A 21,589-nucleotide genomic window follows, 5' to 3' on the forward strand; every position below is an offset into this window, starting at 1 on the left:
TTTTTTTAGATTAGATTAGATTAGATTAGATTCAACTTTATTGTCATTGCACATGTAAAAGTACAAGGCAACAAATTCCAGTCTGTTTAAAGTTAGCAGATTAACACATTTTTATGACAGTACCTGGACTGTGACATGGGATACATCTGTTAAAGCCACCTTTTAAGCATGTGAGAAGCTTATTTCAGCAACATGTGGTTCATCAGAACTGTATTTGTTCAGTGGCTTTAGGGGTTTTTAGGTTTTGGAAAAACCTGCCATGCAATCATGTTCAAACTGGAAATGAGCTCCTCAGATGCACTATGTTGTTGAATTGGGCCATTGATGATATGCCAGCCGATAGACACAAAGTTTGATGATGATACGATACACTGTTCAGTCATTACATGCTGCGAAACCATAACATTTATACCTTTGGGCTATGACTAATGGTTCCACATTGCATGCAAATCTATTGATACCTTCTGAGAGATATCTCTCCAGCAGGCAGACAGACAAACAGAATGGATCAAAACCATCTCCTTCTTCCATCTCTGTTGGAGGAGGTTAAAACTCCCACATTGTGTTTCCATCTCTACACTCCTATGTGACTAAAGCCGATTCGATTTCCACCAGATCAAGAGATGAGTTAGTAGCAGATCAAATGGATTCAGCCTTAATCTCAACAAATAGTGCAGATAAAGGTATTGAATGTTCTTCCTTTTGATTCTAGTGAGTCAGACAATGCATCATGGGAAATAGCCCAGGTAACTCTGAAGGATGAGGGCTACTACGAGTGTATTGCTGTCAGCAGCACTGGGACAGGAAGAGCTCGCACCTTCCTGGATGTATCAGGTAAGCACACATACCAAGACTTATTCACCCTGTCACAGGATGATAACAGGCAACTTATTCAACTTATTTGGTGATTTATTTGTAATACAATAATTCCATTAAAATCACAATTACAAGCACAGACAAAATGCAAAGGTCCTCAAAAAATTTAAACTCACTGTTGCATACTACAATGACATTAGTAACCACATTATTAACAAAAATTTACTGAAAGAATAGGAATTTGCAGAATATGAGACAAATTATGTATTAAGGCACTATTACAACATGTCAGAAAGACTTGCTACACAGGCAGCAGTGTTGACTTTTGTCAATTGACTGAAATACTGTAGTTTATGTTAATTAACAGTGTATGGTGAGCTACCCTCCATCACTACGTGTAATGAGCCAGGTCTGTCAGACAGGAATGCTTAGGGGCTGGCAGGCATTAGACTGTCAGCAAGTGTAATTGGTGTGTGGTGGATCTACTTGCAGGGCAGTGAGCAATTTAGGGAAAATTGAAATTAAATTGCATTTTTTGTCTGCTACAATATGCATATCTGCTCTGTAAATCCCTTGTCCTGTGTTCGCCTTTGAGAAAAAAATCAGAAACCAAAATGAGAAATTTGTATTTTATATTTGTTGGTTGGCTACGTAGATGGAGATCTTATTTTGATGAAGCCAATCAAATCTTGCATACAGCAGTAATGTCAGCGTTTTCTCACAGGCAGAGCAGACAGTCACACTGAGCCAGACAGCAACCTGCTACACAACACAGGAGTTTGAACAACAACTCACATTAGCTTTCCTGCTAAACTTGCAAACATGAACACACGTGTTGTCCTACACCTTTGCTTGTTGAAGGAGCCACCAAACAAACATTCACTGGGGAAAAGTGCACTGCTAATGTCAGTTGGAACGCCAGCTAGCTAATTAGCTGTTCAGCTGCAGCACATTAAACAGCATATCTGCAAATGTCACTTTGGTCAGGTCAGTTGCTGGTACGGTCCTTACTCCTCACTACTATTAACACACATTGTCTGCCCATGACTTGTAGCTACAGCACAGGTTTGTTACTTTGCCTCTCGTTCCCTACGCAAGATGAGTTTATGTCATGCTCAATTGGTTTACATACACAAACTCACACTCTTACACTGCTTATGGACATATGGTTGGAATCCAAGCACCACTTGATGTGGGTTGAATTTTATAAGGTTCAAGGTCGCATGCAGAGGCAGAATTAATGTTGCTTTATGGAAAATTTGACCCATTACATGATGTTGTAATCTCTCACAGCGATCATGTCATGGGGTTTATGGTATGGTTTGTGTGCTTGATTTGTAAAGCGATGGACTGTAAATATGATGTAAGATGAGAAAACATATAAAGTTGTAAATACGTTCCAGGCTGTGCACCAAGAAAAAACAGTATAGTGATAGTTTAGGTGGCTATACTGTGACTCAGTTTCAATACAACAGCAGAACTTAAACACAAATACTCACTGGTCGCCACAATAATAAATGTATAACAATTTACGATCTCAAAGAGAAATTCATAATCTAAGTAATAAATTACTTGGATGATGATTTTGTGATCATCATCAAAGCTTTGAACAGAGACAAAACCAGTGGGAACAAATAATGATTTATACCTAATGTCATTAAGCCAAAACAAAAATACATTTTTGCCTCTGTAGTGCATTTATTTTTCAATCTGAACCTTTTCCATTATGAGACACCAGAGCTGACACCACTTGAGTCCCAATGCAGTCAGCAAAGGTATCCTTGTCCAAATTTTGCTTTCCAAAAAACGTCCTGCTTTGTGAAATTCACTGGAGCCTCATCAACATGATGAATGCCAAGCAGAAAGGAAGAAGGTGGAGTGCAGAGAAAAAGAGAGTGAGAGGTAGTTGAAAGACGCTTTGTGAAACAGAAGAAGGAGAGAGGGAGCCAGGCAGGGATCTGTATAATGTATGAGTCTAAGTCATTACTGTAACTCACCCACAATGTTCACTGTCCAAAGGTGCAGAGGGGACTTTGTTTGTCCAACTTTTACCTCTTATGACGTCTCTAAAATTAGGTGAAATTAATCCTCCTCAGCCACAACTCCATCCTTTGTTACTTAGCCGGTGATATTCTTAACAGGTCACTTAAACACATAAACACACACATAACACACACTCTCTGCTGCCAGATTTATGTCATCCTAATCCCAAGGATCTGTGCTGAAATCCCAAGCATCCTCCTTCTATCAGAGCCAAAGCCTCTGCTACCTGCTACCTCTCGTCTTCTCTTTCTCTCCTTTTTCTCCTCCCTTCCCCTTTTCCCTGCTTAGCTCTGGCTCACCCCTGAAAAAAATGATTGACGACACACTGAGGCTCAAGGGATGACTGTTTTCGACATGGTGACGAGAGAAAAGACAGAGATAGTAGAAGAGAGAGAAATAAGATAAAGGAAAAGGACGAATGATGAACATCATTCTAATAGGGGGTGTTTCAAAAGTTAAATTTCACTTGCACACAGCTAAGATAAGCGACATGGAATACCTTTATACAAAGCTAAGAAACACATATATCCAAACACACACTGTAGGTGACAGCAGTGCATTATATGAGGGTTAGACAGACATCATTACGCGGATTATTTAAACTGCTGATGTAGAAAAGGTTTCAGTCGTAGTCATCTGGACACTGTTTTCAGAATCAAGACGTTTCGGCTCCCATCCGGAAGTCATTCTCAATTGGGTGAGTTGACTTCCGGATGGGAGCCGAAACGTCTTGATTCTGAAAACAGTGTCCAGATGACTACGACTGAAACCTTTTCTACGATAGAACACTCCTGGACGAATGAGGGACTACACCGTCTTAAACTGCTGATGCACATGATGGAGGTTCCTCCCAGATGACAGCTGCATACATACAGTCTCTAAAGTGAATTTTTATTCATCACTTTTTTGGGTTACTCGAGCAATTTAGTATTGCACTTTCATAAAGTTGGTTGACTAATGAGAGACAGATATATAAAGAATGGTCAAAATCGAAGCATCAGAGGCAGAGATATCCTTACTGTTAGCCCCTAGTATGGGTCCAGCTCCATAATCACTGGATCCTACATTTCCCATAATGCAACTGGAAAGCATCTTTCAGCCTGGTAAACACCCACGGCTTTCAAACTCAACATCTCCAGTTTGTAACACAGGGTTTCTGTTATAAGTCTGTAGTCTCCAAGCCGAATCAGAGATTACCTCATCAGACATCATGAGGGTAATTTCTCATACTCCAGCAGACATTATGCAATGTCTAAAACAAAACAATATGTTTTATCAAGTAGAGCAGTACTCCTAATGATGGTAAACTAACCTTTATGCGTAAAATCAGAGGAGTGCCCCTTTAATGATTCTTCATTTAAAGATTTTATGAGTGAGATTTACCTATTATTGAAAACTTCATCATTTTAAGTGAGTTTTAGTGTCCCATGGTCTAAATCAATGGTTCCCAAGTTTTCTGGCTTTATTCGTACAGCACCTTTCATACAGGTTAGTGCAGTTCAAAGTGCTTCACAGATGACTGACAAGACGATAATAAGACAGACATGTAGACCGTAATAGAGTGAAATAAAATAAATTAAAAGACAAAACAAAGATAAAAATGATCACAATGAAAAAAAGATTAAAAGCTATAATAGTAATAATAATAATAATAATAATAATAATAATAGTAAAATAGAGTTAGATAAAAGCTAGACTGAAAACTAGATGAAATATTTAAAAAGACACAACAAAATAAAAACAAATAGAATTGATAAGAGGGATAAAAACAATAAATAATAATAAAATAAAATTTTTACTACATAAATACAATAAAATAAAATGAGAGAATAAAATAAAGTAAATAATGCCTACAAACCAGTCTTAATTAAAAGCCTGGCTGAAGAGTTGGGTTTTAAGTTTACGTTTAAAACTTTCAACACTTCCAGCTGTTCTCAGATCCTCTGGCAGACTGTTCCAGTGCCTCGGGGTATAAAAGCTAAAAGCTGCCTCACCAAAAGTTGTAGTCCTGCACACTGGAACAATTAACAGACTCATGCCAGAGGAAGTGAGTGGAAGTGCTTTAAAAACAAGTAAAATACATTTTAAATCAATACGGAAGCTAACAGGCAACCAAAGTAAGGACTTTAAAAACAGGTGGAATGTGTTCTCTCCTTCTGGTCTTGGTCAGTACTCGGGCAAAGTTCTGAATCAGCTGTAGCAGATTTATATGTTTTTTGGGTAGACCAGATAGGAGAGCATTACAGTAGTCCAGCCTGCTCAATATAAAAGTGTGCATTAGTATCTCTGTGTCACTCAGAGAGAGAAATGGTCGCACTTTTGTAATATTTTTAAGGTGATAAAAAGTGGTGACAAACCCCACATGAGCTTTAAAGTTCAGGTCTGAGTCAAAGACCACACCGAGGTTTTTTGCTTGTTGGCTTGGGGTAAGTTCAATGGAATTAACACTGAAGGTTTTTTGGCATCTACAGTAGATGCATCCTGATGTTAATAAAATTGATTAATTGAATGTACACAAATCTTTATGGTCTGTAACAGGGTTAATGAGGTGATCAATGGTGTTAAAAAGCACTCTGGGGTTGCTTATGTTAGAATTTATTAGGTTAGAAAAATTAAATTGCCTCGCAGTCCGAATTGCTTTATTAATAATTTTTAATTTTTCTGATAAAATCTCCTTATGAACTTAGTTTTTCGCCATCTGCGCTCTGCGATCTGGCAGTCCCTCTTTAATTTTGTGGTTTCATGATTCTTCCATGGCATGTTCCTCTTTGTAATTATTTTTATAATTTTGAGTGGTGCAACAGCATCAGGGGCTGTAGCCAACTTATTGTTAAAAGTATTAAAGAGACTGCCAGTTGAGGAGGGAGTAGATGTGATCTTGTTTTTGGTGATATGCGCTAAGAAATTTTATGGCACTTCAAGAGTAAGACAGCATTTTTTGTTATCACTTTCTCAATAGAAGTTGGCAGTGTACAATAAAAGGCATTAAAAAATACACAGTGGTGGTCTGAGAGAGCCAAGTCAACAACGGAAGCAGCATTTATGTTCAGTCTAAGTTAAATTACCAGGTCCAAAGTGTGACATAGATTATGAGTTGGCTCATTAACATGCTGTTTAAACTCCTTACATTCTAAGAAATTTAAAAAGTCCTTCACTTTGTTATCTGTCTGATTATTATTTTTTAGCGTGAATGCATGTGAGAAATTCAGAAAACACAAACAAAAAAGTAGAGAGACAGAGTTTTGGTGGTCTCTAGATTGTTACTGTCAACAATGGCGGCTGACTGTTCAGGGTAACTGCATTATAGTCGAAACAAGAAAACGCTCCATGGTCAACATCTCTACGCTTTAGAGTTTCAGTGAGTCTTTTAGATAAGGCCGGTTTGCATTTGGTCTAGTGGCAATTATATTTATACTACAGTATGTATTATATGGCTTAAAATGATAACATTCATTAAAATAATAGATAAAAATAAAAAAATAAAATGCTGACACTTTAAAGTGAAGCATTGTCTACTAGTGACCCCTTGTCACAAGTTAAATATGTCCATGAACTGTGAGCAGTTCACAGTACAATAAAAGAGAAGTTAAAAAATAAAAATAATAATAATAATAAATATATACCTTGCAAACTGTTCTAAACTGAGAGGCTAGAGGCTTTTCCACCCAGATACATTTAGGATAAAAAAAAAATTAGAATCAGTATGGTCTGAAACATTGTTCCCCATGACTGTGAAATACTACATGTCTCTACATACGTAAGTGTCGGCAAGAAAGTAAACACTTGCTCTGAATTCCCATTTAGCTTTCTTAATGATGTAAAGTACCTGGCAGCTGCCAACAACATTATGCCCTCATCCTGCAGAGCCGCCTCCAGCCATCACGGTCGATGGTAATGTAACTGTGTCTCCTGGCTCCCATGCTGTCCTCACCTGCCACGTTGTCAGCACAGTCAACTTCAACCTCACCTGGCTGAGAGGAGCTCACGATGCCCGTCTGGACCCACGGGTGGACGTCTTGACCAACCTCTCGCTTCAGGTGTCCTCTGTGACCCCAGATCACTCGGGCTGGTATGAGTGCATCGCTGTAAACGAAGGAGGGGTGATGGCAGAGCGAATTTACCTCACTGTGCAAGGTGAAGAATGTGTGTTTATACCTGCTTGTGTTTAATATGATTCTGTGGTGTGAGATCAGAAATGTGATAAGTGACAGTGGAAAGTTGTTGCCTGTGTTCAAATACATAGTAGCATACATCTGCTTCCAAAAGCTGGGGCTACCAGGCTAAAGATGAACTTTAATTTTGTTGGTGGTGCATGTGTGTGTGCTTGCATGTGTTTGTGAGACTTTGTCTTTGGTATATGTGAATGTTTCTTCTGCATGATTTATGCCGTGGAGGAATAAGACTCTTGGCAAACACAACCCCCTTCCCAAGTGCCTCCGCCTGTCTTCCCTCCCCAGCTCCCTATAATTCACCCTAATGCTTTATAGGACGTGTGAAAATTATTTATGCCTCACTCTCAGGCAGTGCTAAAGTAGAGTTTTCCGTCTCTGGACAGCTCTCATGGTCCCGTTCCTAACACTTCACTGACACTGAATCAGGAACACTTTGTTGTACAGATGGAAGAGAGTATCGCTGGCTATCTGGCCAGCCCCACAGAGCATTGGCCCGCACTGGCCAGGAAATGGCGATGTAATACAGCTATTAAAACATGTCATTAGCAGATGATTTCAGCCAGAACCCATTGTGGAGAATTCTGGAGGTATAGAGAGTTGAAAGAAAGCAAGGGAGAGCAACAAAGAATCCAATCCGTCCAAATGAACATCCAGTATTTACTTTGTTATACAACCATCAGCCCCAGAAGAATTTAATTCAAAGGCCTTATGCTGCATACTGTAGCCTAAATTCCTCCTTGTGTGTGTCCTGCCAGGTCTTGATGCTTTGAAGAAAAACATTTTTAAAATAAAAAAAGAAATTGTTCCACTTTTTTTCTTGACCTAAATTTGAATTTTTGAAAAGTTAATTGTGATGTTAACTTGGAGCGAACAGTTGTCTCTGCAAGGTAAACCTCAATGACACAGATTCAAAAGTTGCAGGATTAATATCAGTCCTGCAGACAGGTTTGGAGGGGAACTCTGCCATTTGGCTCATCTCACTGAGTGATAAGTTGCACAGTTGACCCTAAAACATTATCCCTGGTTTAACTGGATATTTTTCTCTTTGACATCTCCTACATCTGTATGTCATTTTTCAAATCATCCTGTCACAGCTTCCTTTATTATTCTTTTCTTTAACCAATTTCTTACTGCTTCTTAATTTTTTTTTTGCTTTATCTCTTTCTCTCTCTAAAACAGCTGTCAGCAAGCCCTGGGGGTTTCCTAATTACCCCCTGGTCAGTCCCATCCTACTTATTAGTCTCACTTTGAAGTGAGTCAAGTCTGCTGACATCATACAACACTTGGAGAGAGAACACAGTGGAGCTGATTGAATATCCACACTAAGACAACTAAATCTAACTAAAACACATTTGTTCCAGTTTGGAATTAATCCACACTAATCATTCATTTTAAATGTCAATGTATCACACAATACAGGTGTTGTCATTAAGCTTTATGTGTATTTTGACAACTTTGCAATCATAAAATAGTGATTTGATTGATGTCTCAGCACAGCAGCGCTTGAGTGTGTGGTTAAACATTTATAGCAGCAAACAAATCACTATTTTCTGCTTGTTCAGTAGTCAGAGAACAGAAATAAGAATAAAAACACAAGAATAAAAACACACCAGTGAAGTAATAGTCTAGCCACCAGAACTACTACAGAGAGCTGTCACTTTGATATATATGCTAATGAGGGTAGGGCAAATGTAAGGTGCTTAGAATTGCAGGTAGTGCAAATGAAAGGTGATTAAAAAATAAGCTGTTGTATCTATTTTCCTGCTGTTTTAGTGTGGAAGGAAATCTTTAGGAAAACAACGTGAAAACCCTATTGTGGATGCACATTGTTGTCACACGTAAACAGCAACATTAGCCAGCTTAATGTGGATGTAGTCTGATAAAGGGATGAAGGGAGAGAGGAAGAGTGGAAAAGAGTGAGAGGAGAGGGGAAGTTGGAATAGGAGGAGGATGGATTGTGAGTGGGAGGGAATGCAGATGAGCGAGGGAGGAAGAAAGAGGGAAAGATGAGCAGGTGATGAAGGGAGTGCTAAAGACAGGCTTCTTCCTGACACATTTAGGCTGCTTCTGAGTCAGGGTAGAAGAATGCATCTTCCCTCTCTAAAACCTCCTTGTTCTTGAACTCAGAGGTGTCCCTGCCCCCCCTCAGGGCAGGATGACCTCGCAATTGGCAGAAGTAAGTGAGGAGAGAGCCTGGCTTGGCTGTAAACACAGAAAGGGGCCCTACAGTTGCTCTGTTGCCCTTACTTTTTACCTTATCTGGGTCATACAGTCAGCACAGTACAGCCTTAGGTGCCACTAAGATTAAAATCAATATAGTAAGTAGAGGTATTTAAATTGGTTTCAAGTCAGGGTTTTAATATATATGTATTTTTTAAAAACGTGGTATCACTAATGATTTAAGTTGAAGCATCAATATGAATATCTATACATTACTTCACACCTACTGTACTTAATCTCTAGTCAACCTTTTGAACATATTTTGGTTTATAGATGGCATGTAAGGAATAACAAGTTCGCCTTACTGTCTTCCTTCTGGTCATAGGAAAAAATAAATACCTCAAAATAGATCCGTCTCTGGCATCTTAGGTAGAAACAAATTGGAATTTTGTTGTTTTGGAAGTGTTTAAAATACTCTGTTGTGACAACTAGTTCTCACACTGTTTTTTCTACATGATGGAAAGGTCAGAGACTCTGGAGATGATCCTAGCAGTGGGAATAGAATAGAGAAAACACACCCTTGAAGGGTTGAGTTACACATCATGAATCAATCGGAAAATCTTTTCAGATTCCACAGCTTCTCTGGGTCTGGATTCAATATTCCTCCCTGTTTTACCACTAAAGAGGAAATGATGGTGAAAGATATACTGTGAAACATTATTAGTTGTAGTAACAGCCATCACTCTTCCTGCTACAGTGACAATAAAAGTTTATGCTCTGTTACATCTTGTGGCTGAGTCTAAATTCATTCAGGGTTATGGAAGTAGTTCCTTACTTGTATGTAAAAGTCCAAAACATCAACAACATCACCTTAGGTATACTAATATGTATCAAGATTTTTATTGACAAAGCCAAATACACTCATAACCTAAATGATGGAAATAATATTTAATTAAACACTTTCAAAGAAAAGAAGATCCAAATCAACTTTATATAAATTTTAAACTGTAACTTGGATTTTCACTTTCACAACTTCTTACCTTGACTGTTTCAAAGGTAGATCATTGACTGATAGTTTGAATTTAGCCGATGCAATCATTACAATATATTAAGTGAATTGAGTGACTGAATTAGACAGAATATTTATTAATTCATTGATTTGGCGAATTTGTATTTTTTAATCACTTCTCTTTTCTTTAGAGGTGCCCAGGGTTTCAGTAGAGCCTCGGAATCAAACCTTTACAACAGGAGATGAAGTGAGGATCAGATGCTCGGCCAGCGGTTACCCTTCACCCCGTCGGGTCTGGACCCACAATGACATGTTCATCATGGCAACCAGCAGGTGAATTCATCTCTTTTCACATGAATAGATTTGAGGATATTTGTGTATCTTAATTTTCCAATTTGGACATTTGACAGTTTTAATAAACCTGAATAATGGTTTCCTAAGCTGGTTATAATGAGTGCTATGTTTATTATTTGATTTGTAGCGCTATAAACCTCACACATATCCAAACTGTTTCAAGTTGGAATCTGAAAACTAATGTAAATGTGCTGGTGTTTGGGTTTTATGATATCAATCAATCAGAATCACTAGTTTTACTTCTTCTCTCAGTCACGCTCCCATGAGCACTTTTTGATCATGCTGAAATTCCATGAAAATACTGAATTTTGTATCGTTCATTTTCAGACACAGGATGACTTCTGATGGCACACTGATTATAAGGAACATGCAGAAAAAAGATGGAGGAGTGTATGGCTGCCTGGCCAGCAACCAGGCTGGGACAGACACAATGACCTCCATCCTCACTTACATTGGTGAGTGCCACAGAGCACATTCATCCACCCATTAGCTATACCTGTTTATCCTTTAGAGGTTCGCGGGGGGCTGGAGCCAATCCCAGCTGACACTGACACTGGGCAAGAGGTGAGGTATACCATGGACAAGTTGCCAGTCAATCACAGGGCTGACATACAGAAATAGACAACCACTTACCGCTCACATTCACACCTACGGGCAACTTGTAGAGTTACCAATTGACCTAACCTCTATGTCTCAGTTAACCTAACCTGCTCTTTGGACTGTGGGAGGAAACCCATGCAGGCACCGGGAGAACATGCAAACTCCACACACAAAGGTTCCGGCAGATTTGAACCCAGAACCTTCTTGCTGCGAGGCCGCCCCAGAGCACATGCAGTCAAATGGAAATAAATTTACATTTACAATATTCACATCCATACAGTTTGTACTGCATTTCCGTTTGCGCTCTCTATCATACTGATGTTCTGTCTATTGTTCAACAATTCTGCTTCCCTAGAATCTCCTGTGGTGACAGTGGCTTTGAGTGACATTCTCATTGGCATTGGAGAAAAAACACTGATGGCCTGTTCTGCGTCTGGAACCCCACAGCCTGAGATCTGGTGGTACAAAGGTAACACCTTAGAAGCAGAAGGAAGTAAAACAAAAAATAACATTTGCACATTCTGGTGGAAAACAAGCAAACAAAAACCATGAAAAAATATTTAAAGCTCAGTATGGAAAATAACACCCCATTCAAATTACAGAAAAGCACAAAAGGACTGAGTTTAGTTTTTCCCATTATTTGCTCACACAGCCCAAATATAACAGTCACAAAACTGACCACACTCCACTGTTGCATTTTTTCAAATTACTAGGTGATGTCCAGCTGCATTCATCATCCCTCTTGAACGTGGACACGTTAGGAGGTACACTGACAATCAAGGAGACCCAGGATGTTGATGCTGGAGATTACACCTGTGTAGCTGTCAATGAAGCTGGCACCTCATCAGGAAAGATCTCTCTCGATGTAGGAGGTGAGAGTGGCACCAGGTTTAGTTAACCTTGTAAAAGCACTACTCAGTGTAATGAACCCAGAAAAAGAACAGAATAAATAGAAAGATTTTTACTTGTGTAGCCGTACTATAGCTGTGAATGTGCAGACTGCAACATTATTCAATTTGGCAAGAGTTTGGTATTGATGGAGTAATTGCTTGTTTCTTGTGTTGCAAGGTTACAACAGGTAGCTGTTTCATGATATGCATCTTAGACCCCTATCCCACCAGGATGACCCAAGACTGTTTTAAATGATGGGTTGCTTAGTTTTTACCGTCCAGTCCAGTATTAGATACTGTACCTGTCTATCTTAAAATATGGCCAAAAAAACCCTCCAGTATCATGTATTAGCTTCTCAGGAAAAGTGACCTTGTCTCTGAGAGACAAGTGGGATTTCAGCTCTCTGTAGTAGCGTGTAGTAGGTGTCATTAGAATATTTGTACCTCCACACATACTTTACACCATGCACACACTGTAGTGAGCTAAACTGATGTGTTGATGTAATGAAATGTTATTTCATCATTCATTTTCACAACAACTGAATTTTATTGGATATAATTTATTTTATTTCAAAATTCGTTATGGCATTTTTCCTGATAGCACATTTCTTGTCAAGTTTTAGCTCCATAAACATACAGTTCAGTACATATGGTCCTAAAATCAGCAGTGAACAACCCAAGCTTACAGCTTGATTGTTTGTAGAATGCAATACTGATGGATTGGTGGCCCCTCAATGTTTTGACCTTTGCCATCTTCAACCTTGATCACTCCAGCCGCACCCAAGTTCACCCGAGAGCCATCAGATGTGGCGGTGGATATCGGCTCCACTGTGACCCTGCCGTGCCTCGCTCAAGGATACCCCGAACCACAGGTCACCTGGAGTAGAGAGGATGGGCTTCCCCTTTCCAACAGGCCCCGTGCACATGGCACTATTACACAGAGCAGGGGAGGTCTACATATCGCCAGTGAGTTTTTTTGTGGGATATGTGCATACACATTACACATGTAAATGCCCTAGGTTTACTCCTAAATATATTTTTTTCTCTCAGATGTGTGGGTAGAGGATGAGGCGGTATATGTCTGTGAGGCTCACAACCACTTTGGCAGGATCCAGGCCCAGGCCAGAATCACTGTGACTGGACTGGGTAAGTGCAGCATTTGATGCAGAATATATACTGTATATGCTGTATTATTAATGTGTTTATTGCAACCAGTCATTCCCTATTCATCATACAGGACACACACAAACACTTGCACATGTGCTTCCTTTGAATTTTGCTAGTGGTAAAGACCTTTTTGTATGAAAATACTTACTAAAATAAAAACAACCACACTTTTTTGTCCATTCTGTTGACACACCACATTTGTCATATTTTCTGCATTTTATGACTGTCTCAGACATGTGAGATTTTTTAAGGATGAACTGGATTACAGTAATTGGTTGGGTTCTTTTGGCTGTATGCTTTCAGACACTTGACGCGTGTGTGTGTGTGTGTGTGTGTTTGGTCTCTATGCACAGAAGAGTCTGCTACCCACTTATTTTACTCAACAGTATCAAATAGCTTCTCTGTTATGAATCTACTTAATAATTTTCTTAAATACTTTCCTGTCATCCTCTCAGCCTCCTTGATTTTTTGACATAAGCCCTGTATAATTGTTTGCATGGTATCTGCAGTCTCGCCTGTGATTGCGATGAGTCCGACTGTGCTCAGTGTGATTGAGGACCAGCAGGTGACTTTGCCCTGTGTGCTATTGGCTGGGAATCCATTACCTGAGAGGCAGTGGCTGCACAACTACGGCTTGGTGAGGACGCAGAGAGGAAATTCACAGTTTTTAGATGTCTTCCGTGTCTATATTTTGCATCTGAGTTCAATAACTGTGATTTCATTTGAACCTATTTAATATACAAATCTTTCAGGTGACCTCAGACCAGTATGTGACAGTGAGGAGGGACGGCAGTCTGCATATTGATAGAGTTCGGCTGGATGATGCGGGTGACTACACCTGTTTGGCTGAAAGTGTTGTTGGGGCCACCAACCATACCACCACTGTCAACGTCTATGGTAGTGTACAAAAACATACATACAAACCAACTATAAACAGACATACATATGCACAAAAACTAGGAAAAACACAGTAGTTTAGTCTTAAAGGTACCTTGTGGATTTTTTGTGCAATAGCTGTACCCATATTGTTCATGACCCATATTGTGCGTCTTCTTAAGTACACTCACCAAGACAAATGTGTACATGTAACAAGAATTTTGGAAATGTGATATGTCTGCTGACTGTACAGGGCAGTAATGCAAATGTGTAGTTAGTTGTTTATTAGATGACAGGGGCAAGAAGAGCATCAATGACTTGCACAATTCCACATACTAGCAGTTGGCAAGATGCCTAAAAAGGAGAAGCAGATGATGCAAAGTCAATGCTCTTGTTGAAATGGCAACACTTTACTTTAAGTCCCCCTATTTAGCATTTATAAGCAGTATATATATAAACATTTAATGAATGGTTTATAACACACTACAATGTACTTACAAGCAGATATAAGTGTTTATTAATGTATGTGATAACAATTATAACTCCTTCTAGGTGCACCCATAAGTGGATGCTGGTGTATAAACAGATAATGAAAATATAGTAAAACACAGTTGTAAGTTGCAAGTTAAGTGTTGACATTGAAACAATCTAAGTTTAAAACAATTTAAAAGCCAGTCATAGTAAGAAAGCACAGGTGTAATAACTCTAACGATTGCTTCATTGCACTTAGTGGAGCCAGTTGTTGTGCATACTGGGACACCTAATGGAACTGAGCCATGGTTAATGTTATTAATCACTTTTCTACTATGACAAGTTGAAACATTTTCTGTGAAAAAGTTGTATTGTAAATGTTTTATTAGATATGAAATGCCCCCTCTGTCTTTCCTTTCTATTTTATTCTGTTACCTCCTCTATGTCACACTGCCCCTCTTAAATGTCTCCTTTACACCGCAGAAGGCTCTTAACCTCATGAATAGGATTATCTTTGAGGTTACATTAAAACCAGGAGCAGCTGAGGTTAATGACAGAGTTTGGAGCACAGTGAGAGGGGAAAATGTGTTCTCCATTTATACTAAAGTCAGTCATTGCCAGATTCTACCAACTTAAATAGGAATCGGCCGAAGCATGTACATAACCCTCAGTACTTGAAATTAGGTCAGTCCTTTTTCAGATGTACATGCAAAAAGCACTGGACATTTACACTATGTAGGTCAGTGTATAGTTAATTTGCCCTAACCTATGAGAAATACTTTCCATAGACCCTACATAATGCGAAGTACATGCAAAGAGTGCAGATAGAAGACCACCATGCAATACTGGCTCCTATTGTGTACACTGTGTGTGATTTTGTTGTTTAGTTCAATCACATTTTTCATTTCCAAGAAAATGTTCTAAGCATCCATGGGCTGATTTTTTCTGCAGATTCCCATAACAAACAACAAAAGTTAAGACAGATAGTGAAGGGGGGAGGAAAAGGACAAGAAAGGGAAGAATAAAAAAGTGGAATATCCATACTGAATGCTGTATGTTAAATTAGGTACAGGCTTTCTCCAGATGACTTTGAGACACACACTACAAAAGTAGTGGCACTATATACTGAGACAACCAAATGCACAGTATATACAGAGCACAAAATGCATCTTTACAACCACTAGATTTAGATGAATGTATGTATGCACAAAAAACATATTGGACTAAAAGTGTCTTATTTTTTTCTTATGTTTCCAGTGATTCCTACCATTCAGCATGGCCCTCAGGTGTTCAGCACAATTGAGGGCACACCCATCACTCTGCCCTGCCGTGCCAGTGGGGTACCCACCCCTGACATTACCTGGGCCAAGGTATGTATTGGCATTACCTCTTTAAGTATAAAGTAAGTAGAAGTAAGAGCCAAGTGCTCTGCTTGCAGCAGTGTGCTGTTTTCCTGCCACTGACAACCTTCATTTTCTCTCCATAAACGGCAAAATAATAAAAGGGAGATGTAGGAAAGCTCTATCGCCAAAGTAAGTAATGTCATGCCATCCCAAAGTCATAACTTCTTACTGACAGCTTCACAAGTTCAAAATGAATTTTATGATGTCTTGACTCACAAACTCCCACTCATGCACATATAAACCTATTGACTCTTTATGTGTAACTGAATGCTGTTACGCAACTCATTTGGATTGGAAATGTGTACTATTTGTATTTATGTAGTGCGGCTGTACAGTTATGGGCAGTGAGAAGATCAGCTTGAAAGAGTCCAGATGTGGATGTGGACTGTTTTCAACTACAAGGGAACTGGTCCTTGTGTTGGTTGTGTCAAATGTCAGGAATGCTGTATATTTTTAGTACAATACTTACTCTATTGATGTGCACTGGCAAGACAATAGCCCATGATAGGAAAATGCCTGTGTGAGGGTACATGTGTGTGCCTCTTGTGCTGCTTCATAAAAATCAGCTCTACCTGTGACTATCGGCCCGTACAGTGTGCTCAGTCTTTACATGTGCACTTTTGTGTGTTAGTGTGTACTATAAGCCAGTGTGTGTATGTGGACAGTCTCTCCCTGTTTTCCATCTTTTACACTAGATTCTCTGAGTTGTAAAAGCGATGCTGTTAAAGTGAACAGGGCTACAGGGGCATATGAAACTAGACCCTGCTAAGTTTTGCACCAGCTGTTAAGATGTGATTACCTCTGATTCCTTTGCTGTGCTCTATAATATCAATCAAGTTAAGTCAAGTTAGTTATGTCAGATCCAAAAGGACAATCCAGAGAAAACACAATGAGTGACACAAAGTGACACAACGCGTTTTGGTTCTTCATTTGATTGTATAAGTATAACTTTTTTTATTCACAGCCTTTTTATTTAACAGCAGGGAAGAAAATCAAATCATAAATTTAAGAACACTTAGTAGCTCAAACCACACATCCTACCTCTTTCTTGGACACCATGGCCACCAAGTGTTAATAAAGCTGAGTTAATGAAACAAACTCTGGCCCCTGCCCTTTCCCTGCTGTGATTTGTTTTGTAGGGTGGGGAGCTGCTTTACTTGGGTGGTCCAGCCTTCTCCCTAGATTCTGACGGCAGCCTCCTCATCCCCTCCCCCGCTGGAAATGAGACCGGAGAGTTCATCTGCACAGCTACCAATGCTGCCGGCTACGCCTCCAGGAAGGTCCAGCTAACAGTCTATGGTAATCCTCATCACCAGCTAAAGGCTGGATAAAGTCTGTACAAAGATAAAGAAGATATATGTAGCATTTAAGGTCAACAAATTATTACTAAATTCATTCTGAGACATTAGTATAAATACTATGACCATTGCCAAGAAGTCTAGCAGCCTCTGCCAGCTGGCAAACTACATTACAAGTCATGTCACTGTGTCGGATTTTGCAAGAAAATGACTTCACAGCACAAAGACAGATGCTTAACACTACAAAAACGGGATCTACTATCAACTACTTTGGCTTAATGGTTTGAATTTTAGTGTAGTTTACCTTGTCCATGTGCAGATCCAGTGTCCTCAATGACTGTTATTTAGGTCTTAAAGCCAATCTTAAGGCCAAACATCTAAACTTTAATGTTTCTAAAACCTACAGTACGCAGTCACTCACAGTCACACCCACTTTCGATAATAATTGCCGTTGTGTGTGCATAGGCATGAAAATGGGCAGAGCGCAAAGTGCTCAGCAAGTCATTTTCTCAACTGTCCTCACAGTTGTACTTGTGTTACTGTCCATGTTCAGTGCTCAGCTGCTCCAATCGCCTCTGTGTTGGCGGTTTATACTTTATTTATACATTTTCTGAAATTGTCACATATATGTCTGACAATTTTGAATTTAATCACTGTTTCTGTTTGCCTGTCCATGTATGTATGTCCAGTCCGTCCTAGATCTGATGTTGGCGGCGCTGGAGGCTCAGCAGAGCCAATGAGAATGTCTGTGATTGAGGGTGAGGACATAATTTTGCCATGTGAGGTCTGCAGCGTCCCACCTCCCACCATCAGCTGGGCTAAGGAGAGGCAGCTCATCTCCCCTTTCTCTCCCAGGTAAAACACATACAGAACCACACACAATACTGATGTTGTTCATTGATAATCCAACAACCCCTTGTACACTGCTCGGGTACAGTATTTGAGCCATTTTTCACTAAAATCACTCCCATTTTTTCAAACACAGACAAAAACACCTCACTGTCTTAAAATACACCCCCATGAATAATATTGTCCCTTAACTATAGATAAACATTTTGTAAATCATATTATCCTGGCCTCAAAGTAAGAGTTAGATGATCTAAAAGAGAACCTACATGTTGTCTACATTGCTGTGCTCAATGTCTGGACCGTTCATAGCCTCAGGGTATAGTTTGTGGTTTTATAGGATGACTCAGTAATCATACTCTTCTCTGTGATCTATTTTACCTACTGTGCGCCTGCCACAGCAGCTGTAATTGTGGTTGATGATGGATTAGTAAGAATTACTGGAGTATCTGTTTGCAGAAATGACTGAATAAGTTACCGAGTGGAAAAAATCAGTGAGTGAGTGTGTTTGTTTCGTATTTGGAAGCTTTCCAAGAATGATTGTCACTCATACTTTCACTTTACAGTTTAGTTTATTGCTGTTTGTGTGTGTATGTCTTCCTCCCAGGCACACTCAGCTTCCCTCAGGCTCTATGAAGATCTTGGAGACCAGAGTGTCAGACAGTGGACTTTATATGTGTGTTGCCTCCAATATTGCTGGTAACCTAACACAATTCATTGAGCTGAGTGTTCTGGGTAAGTTCAATGATCACAAATACAAACAGTTTTAATAATGATGTTATCATGACCCTGATCAGCAGTATTGCTTTTTTTCTATCATGAATGTAAGAATTCCTGTTTGTCTAAGAAAATTTTGAGATATTGTTGACTTGTGACTGAACACATACAATTTGTGATTTTTATCCCTCAGCTGTCTTGTAATTGATTCTGTCTGATATAGCTGAACAACATTTTAAATTCAGACAGTGAAAACTACCCATTCAGTACTCATACATTACCCAAATGAGAGTTGCAGTCTAGACATACCGCCATAAACTAAACTTCCAGGCCGACGTACCTGTGTGACAAATAACATGCAGGTACAGACGAGGTACTAAAGCTGGTCCTCTGTCATCTGACCTGCAGTACCCCCCAGTATACAGGCTGGCCCCAGGGTAATGAAGGTACAGGTGGGTCACCCTGTGGAGCTGCCCTGTATGGTGAGAGGGGTCCCAGAGCCCACCCTCACCTGGACAAAGGATGGTAAGAGATACTCAGTATCACCTGATGGCAGCCTGACATTGAGAAATGTGGGAATGCATGACGAAGGAACCTACACCTGCACAGCCACCAACAGTGCAGGCAGAGACGAGGCTCGCGTTCAGCTTCTAGTGCAAGGTTGGTTTCAGTTAATGTCTTAATCCCACAGATTTTTACTGTGGTCATTATACTTATGTGTGATGAAATGTTTTCATAGTTGTATATGTCTGTTTAAGTTGGATTAAACCAAGTGCCAAAATATACAGTATGTCCCTGTCTTTGTCTTTTGGGAAAAAAAAACATATAAAATAATATGTAGTGCGTTTTATTCCTTGTCATGGCAGTGTTTATTAAGCAACTCTGATTCTGAATTATGTATGGATCAGGCATCTGCAGCACAAAATATTGTACACATGCTGTACCATATGTTCAGTTCAGTTTCTAATTCTGTTTGAATGACAATTGATTCAATACAGTACAATTTTTTTTAAAATGCATACTAAAACTGTTAAAGATGCTTTGTAGTGTGTACAAGTGTATTTTGTAGTGTGTATTTGTTGATTATGTGTTTGTGTGTTTTCAGTGCCCCCTGTGGTCGAGGTATTGGAGCCCCCCTTCAATAGTCCCCTGCAGGAGAGAGTTGCAAACCAGCGTATTGCATTCCCCTGCCCTGCCAAAGGTAAAGGAAAATTTACACCCCCGCTCTGACATTATGAAAAAGAAAATGACTGACTATTTTGTTTCCCTGTGTAGGATAACAAAACTTACTTACACTCCTATCAAAAGTGACATTTTATTAAGACAAAGTTAGTAAAATAATTCTAAACGTTCTGCTAAAAGTCTACACTATACTTTTGCAAGTAATGATGACTATGTCAGGTACAACACATCTTTTTTTTTAAATTGCCAATGGTTTCCGTATCTTCTTCTCTCTTTCAGGTCTTCCTAAGCCAGTGATTAGGTGGTTGCGTAACGGCCAGGAACTGACGGGTAATGAGCCTGGCGTGTCCATCCTGGAGGACGGTACGCTGCTGATTCTGGCCTCTGTGTCACCACTGGATAATGGAGAGTATGTCTGTGCTGCTGCCAATGATGCCGGATCCACTGAGAGGAAGTACCAGCTCAAAGTCAATGGTGATTAACCTTTTCTCTGTTGGTTTGTCTGTGACTTTGTAATAGGTTTACCAGCTCAAAGTCATTTATTGACACATTAGTACACTAAAATCACTAAAACATTACCTTCTATCTTACATTTTGCATACATTTGATTCTGTTGAAACACCTCGCTCAATAATCACCTTTGACACCTCCACAGTGCCCCCAGACTTCCGTGACAGTGAAACGCCAAGCAACGTGTCGTTGGTCCTGAGCCAGTCCACCAGCTTGGTGTGTGATGTCACAGGAAGTCCAACCCCTGTCATCACCTGGTACAAGGATGGGACTCTTGTAGGTGAAATCCCATTGAGTAAGCTGTTAACAAAAAATGTTGACAGTTGTAATTTGTGTTTACAACTCTAAGAAGATCAATTTTTTTCTATTTTTAGCATTTGTACAAATGTAACTTCTTTTAAAGGTAAATGACTAAGCAATTAATTTGCATAACCTATACTTAAACTGTGGTGTGGTCTAGTAAGTCCTATACAAGGATTGGATCACAAAACCTTACATGCATACAAGGAATGAAAAATTATAATGACCTTTCCTTTCATTTATTAATGAAAGTGCTCATAAAGATTGAATGAGCTCTGATCACAGGGTTCACTGTCCAAGAGAACAGACCTTAAACCACTGTGGATCCTGTGCATATGCATGTGTGTGTGTAACAGACCAGCCAGTCCAGCCATGGTGGCAGCATGGTCAAAGCTGTAATGACAGAATAATTATGATAAATTGATGCGAGAACATAGAGTTAGCACACACTTTGCTGTCTTACTAATTTTCCTGCAAGACACAGATGGGAAAATCAGAGCTTTTCTTTATTCTGCTAATTATGAGATATCTGAATCAAGATGCTCTGCTCTCTGAATATTTTTGGCTCTAAGCAACAATTTAAAACTTTTCATGTTTTGTACACTTTTTAAATTATATTTCTCATCTGAATAGGTCTTTGGTTGTCAGACAGCGGTTGTTTTTCAATTAGGCCTGACTTGTAAGCTGCAGCTTTTTTTTTAGATTAGATCCTTTTATCATGATGTCTTACAATTTGCCCCGTAATTACTGTCAGATAGTATTTCCTAAACTGTAA

At 39.4% G+C, this 21,589-nt stretch overlaps 1 protein-coding gene across 2 annotated transcripts in view; it reads left to right on the forward strand.

The window, feature by feature from the left end:
* hmcn1 (hemicentin 1) overlaps positions 1 to 21,589 on the forward strand; it is an 89,923-nt gene that overhangs the window by 29,558 nt on the left and 38,776 nt on the right. For both annotated transcript variants that reach the window (XM_044199923.1, XM_044199924.1), the window contains exons 10-27: positions 713 to 834; positions 6,724 to 6,993; positions 10,392 to 10,533; positions 10,882 to 11,009; positions 11,510 to 11,623; positions 11,868 to 12,026; positions 12,819 to 13,010; positions 13,095 to 13,190; positions 13,721 to 13,848; positions 13,964 to 14,108; positions 15,816 to 15,928; positions 17,101 to 17,260; positions 17,949 to 18,114; positions 18,713 to 18,840; positions 19,231 to 19,482; positions 19,928 to 20,023; positions 20,284 to 20,478; positions 20,660 to 20,790. In XM_044199923.1, the coding sequence (XP_044055858.1) occupies positions 713 to 834; positions 6,724 to 6,993; positions 10,392 to 10,533; positions 10,882 to 11,009; positions 11,510 to 11,623; positions 11,868 to 12,026; positions 12,819 to 13,010; positions 13,095 to 13,190; positions 13,721 to 13,848; positions 13,964 to 14,108; positions 15,816 to 15,928; positions 17,101 to 17,260; positions 17,949 to 18,114; positions 18,713 to 18,840; positions 19,231 to 19,482; positions 19,928 to 20,023; positions 20,284 to 20,478; positions 20,660 to 20,790 (2,737 nt within the window). The remainder of the gene's footprint in view (positions 1 to 712; positions 835 to 6,723; positions 6,994 to 10,391; positions 10,534 to 10,881; positions 11,010 to 11,509; positions 11,624 to 11,867; positions 12,027 to 12,818; positions 13,011 to 13,094; positions 13,191 to 13,720; positions 13,849 to 13,963; positions 14,109 to 15,815; positions 15,929 to 17,100; positions 17,261 to 17,948; positions 18,115 to 18,712; positions 18,841 to 19,230; positions 19,483 to 19,927; positions 20,024 to 20,283; positions 20,479 to 20,659; positions 20,791 to 21,589) is intronic.

Source organism: Siniperca chuatsi, linkage group LG6 (assembly GCF_020085105.1).
Source record: "Siniperca chuatsi isolate FFG_IHB_CAS linkage group LG6, ASM2008510v1, whole genome shotgun sequence".
NCBI classification, from domain to species: domain Eukaryota; kingdom Metazoa; phylum Chordata; class Actinopteri; order Centrarchiformes; family Sinipercidae; genus Siniperca; species Siniperca chuatsi.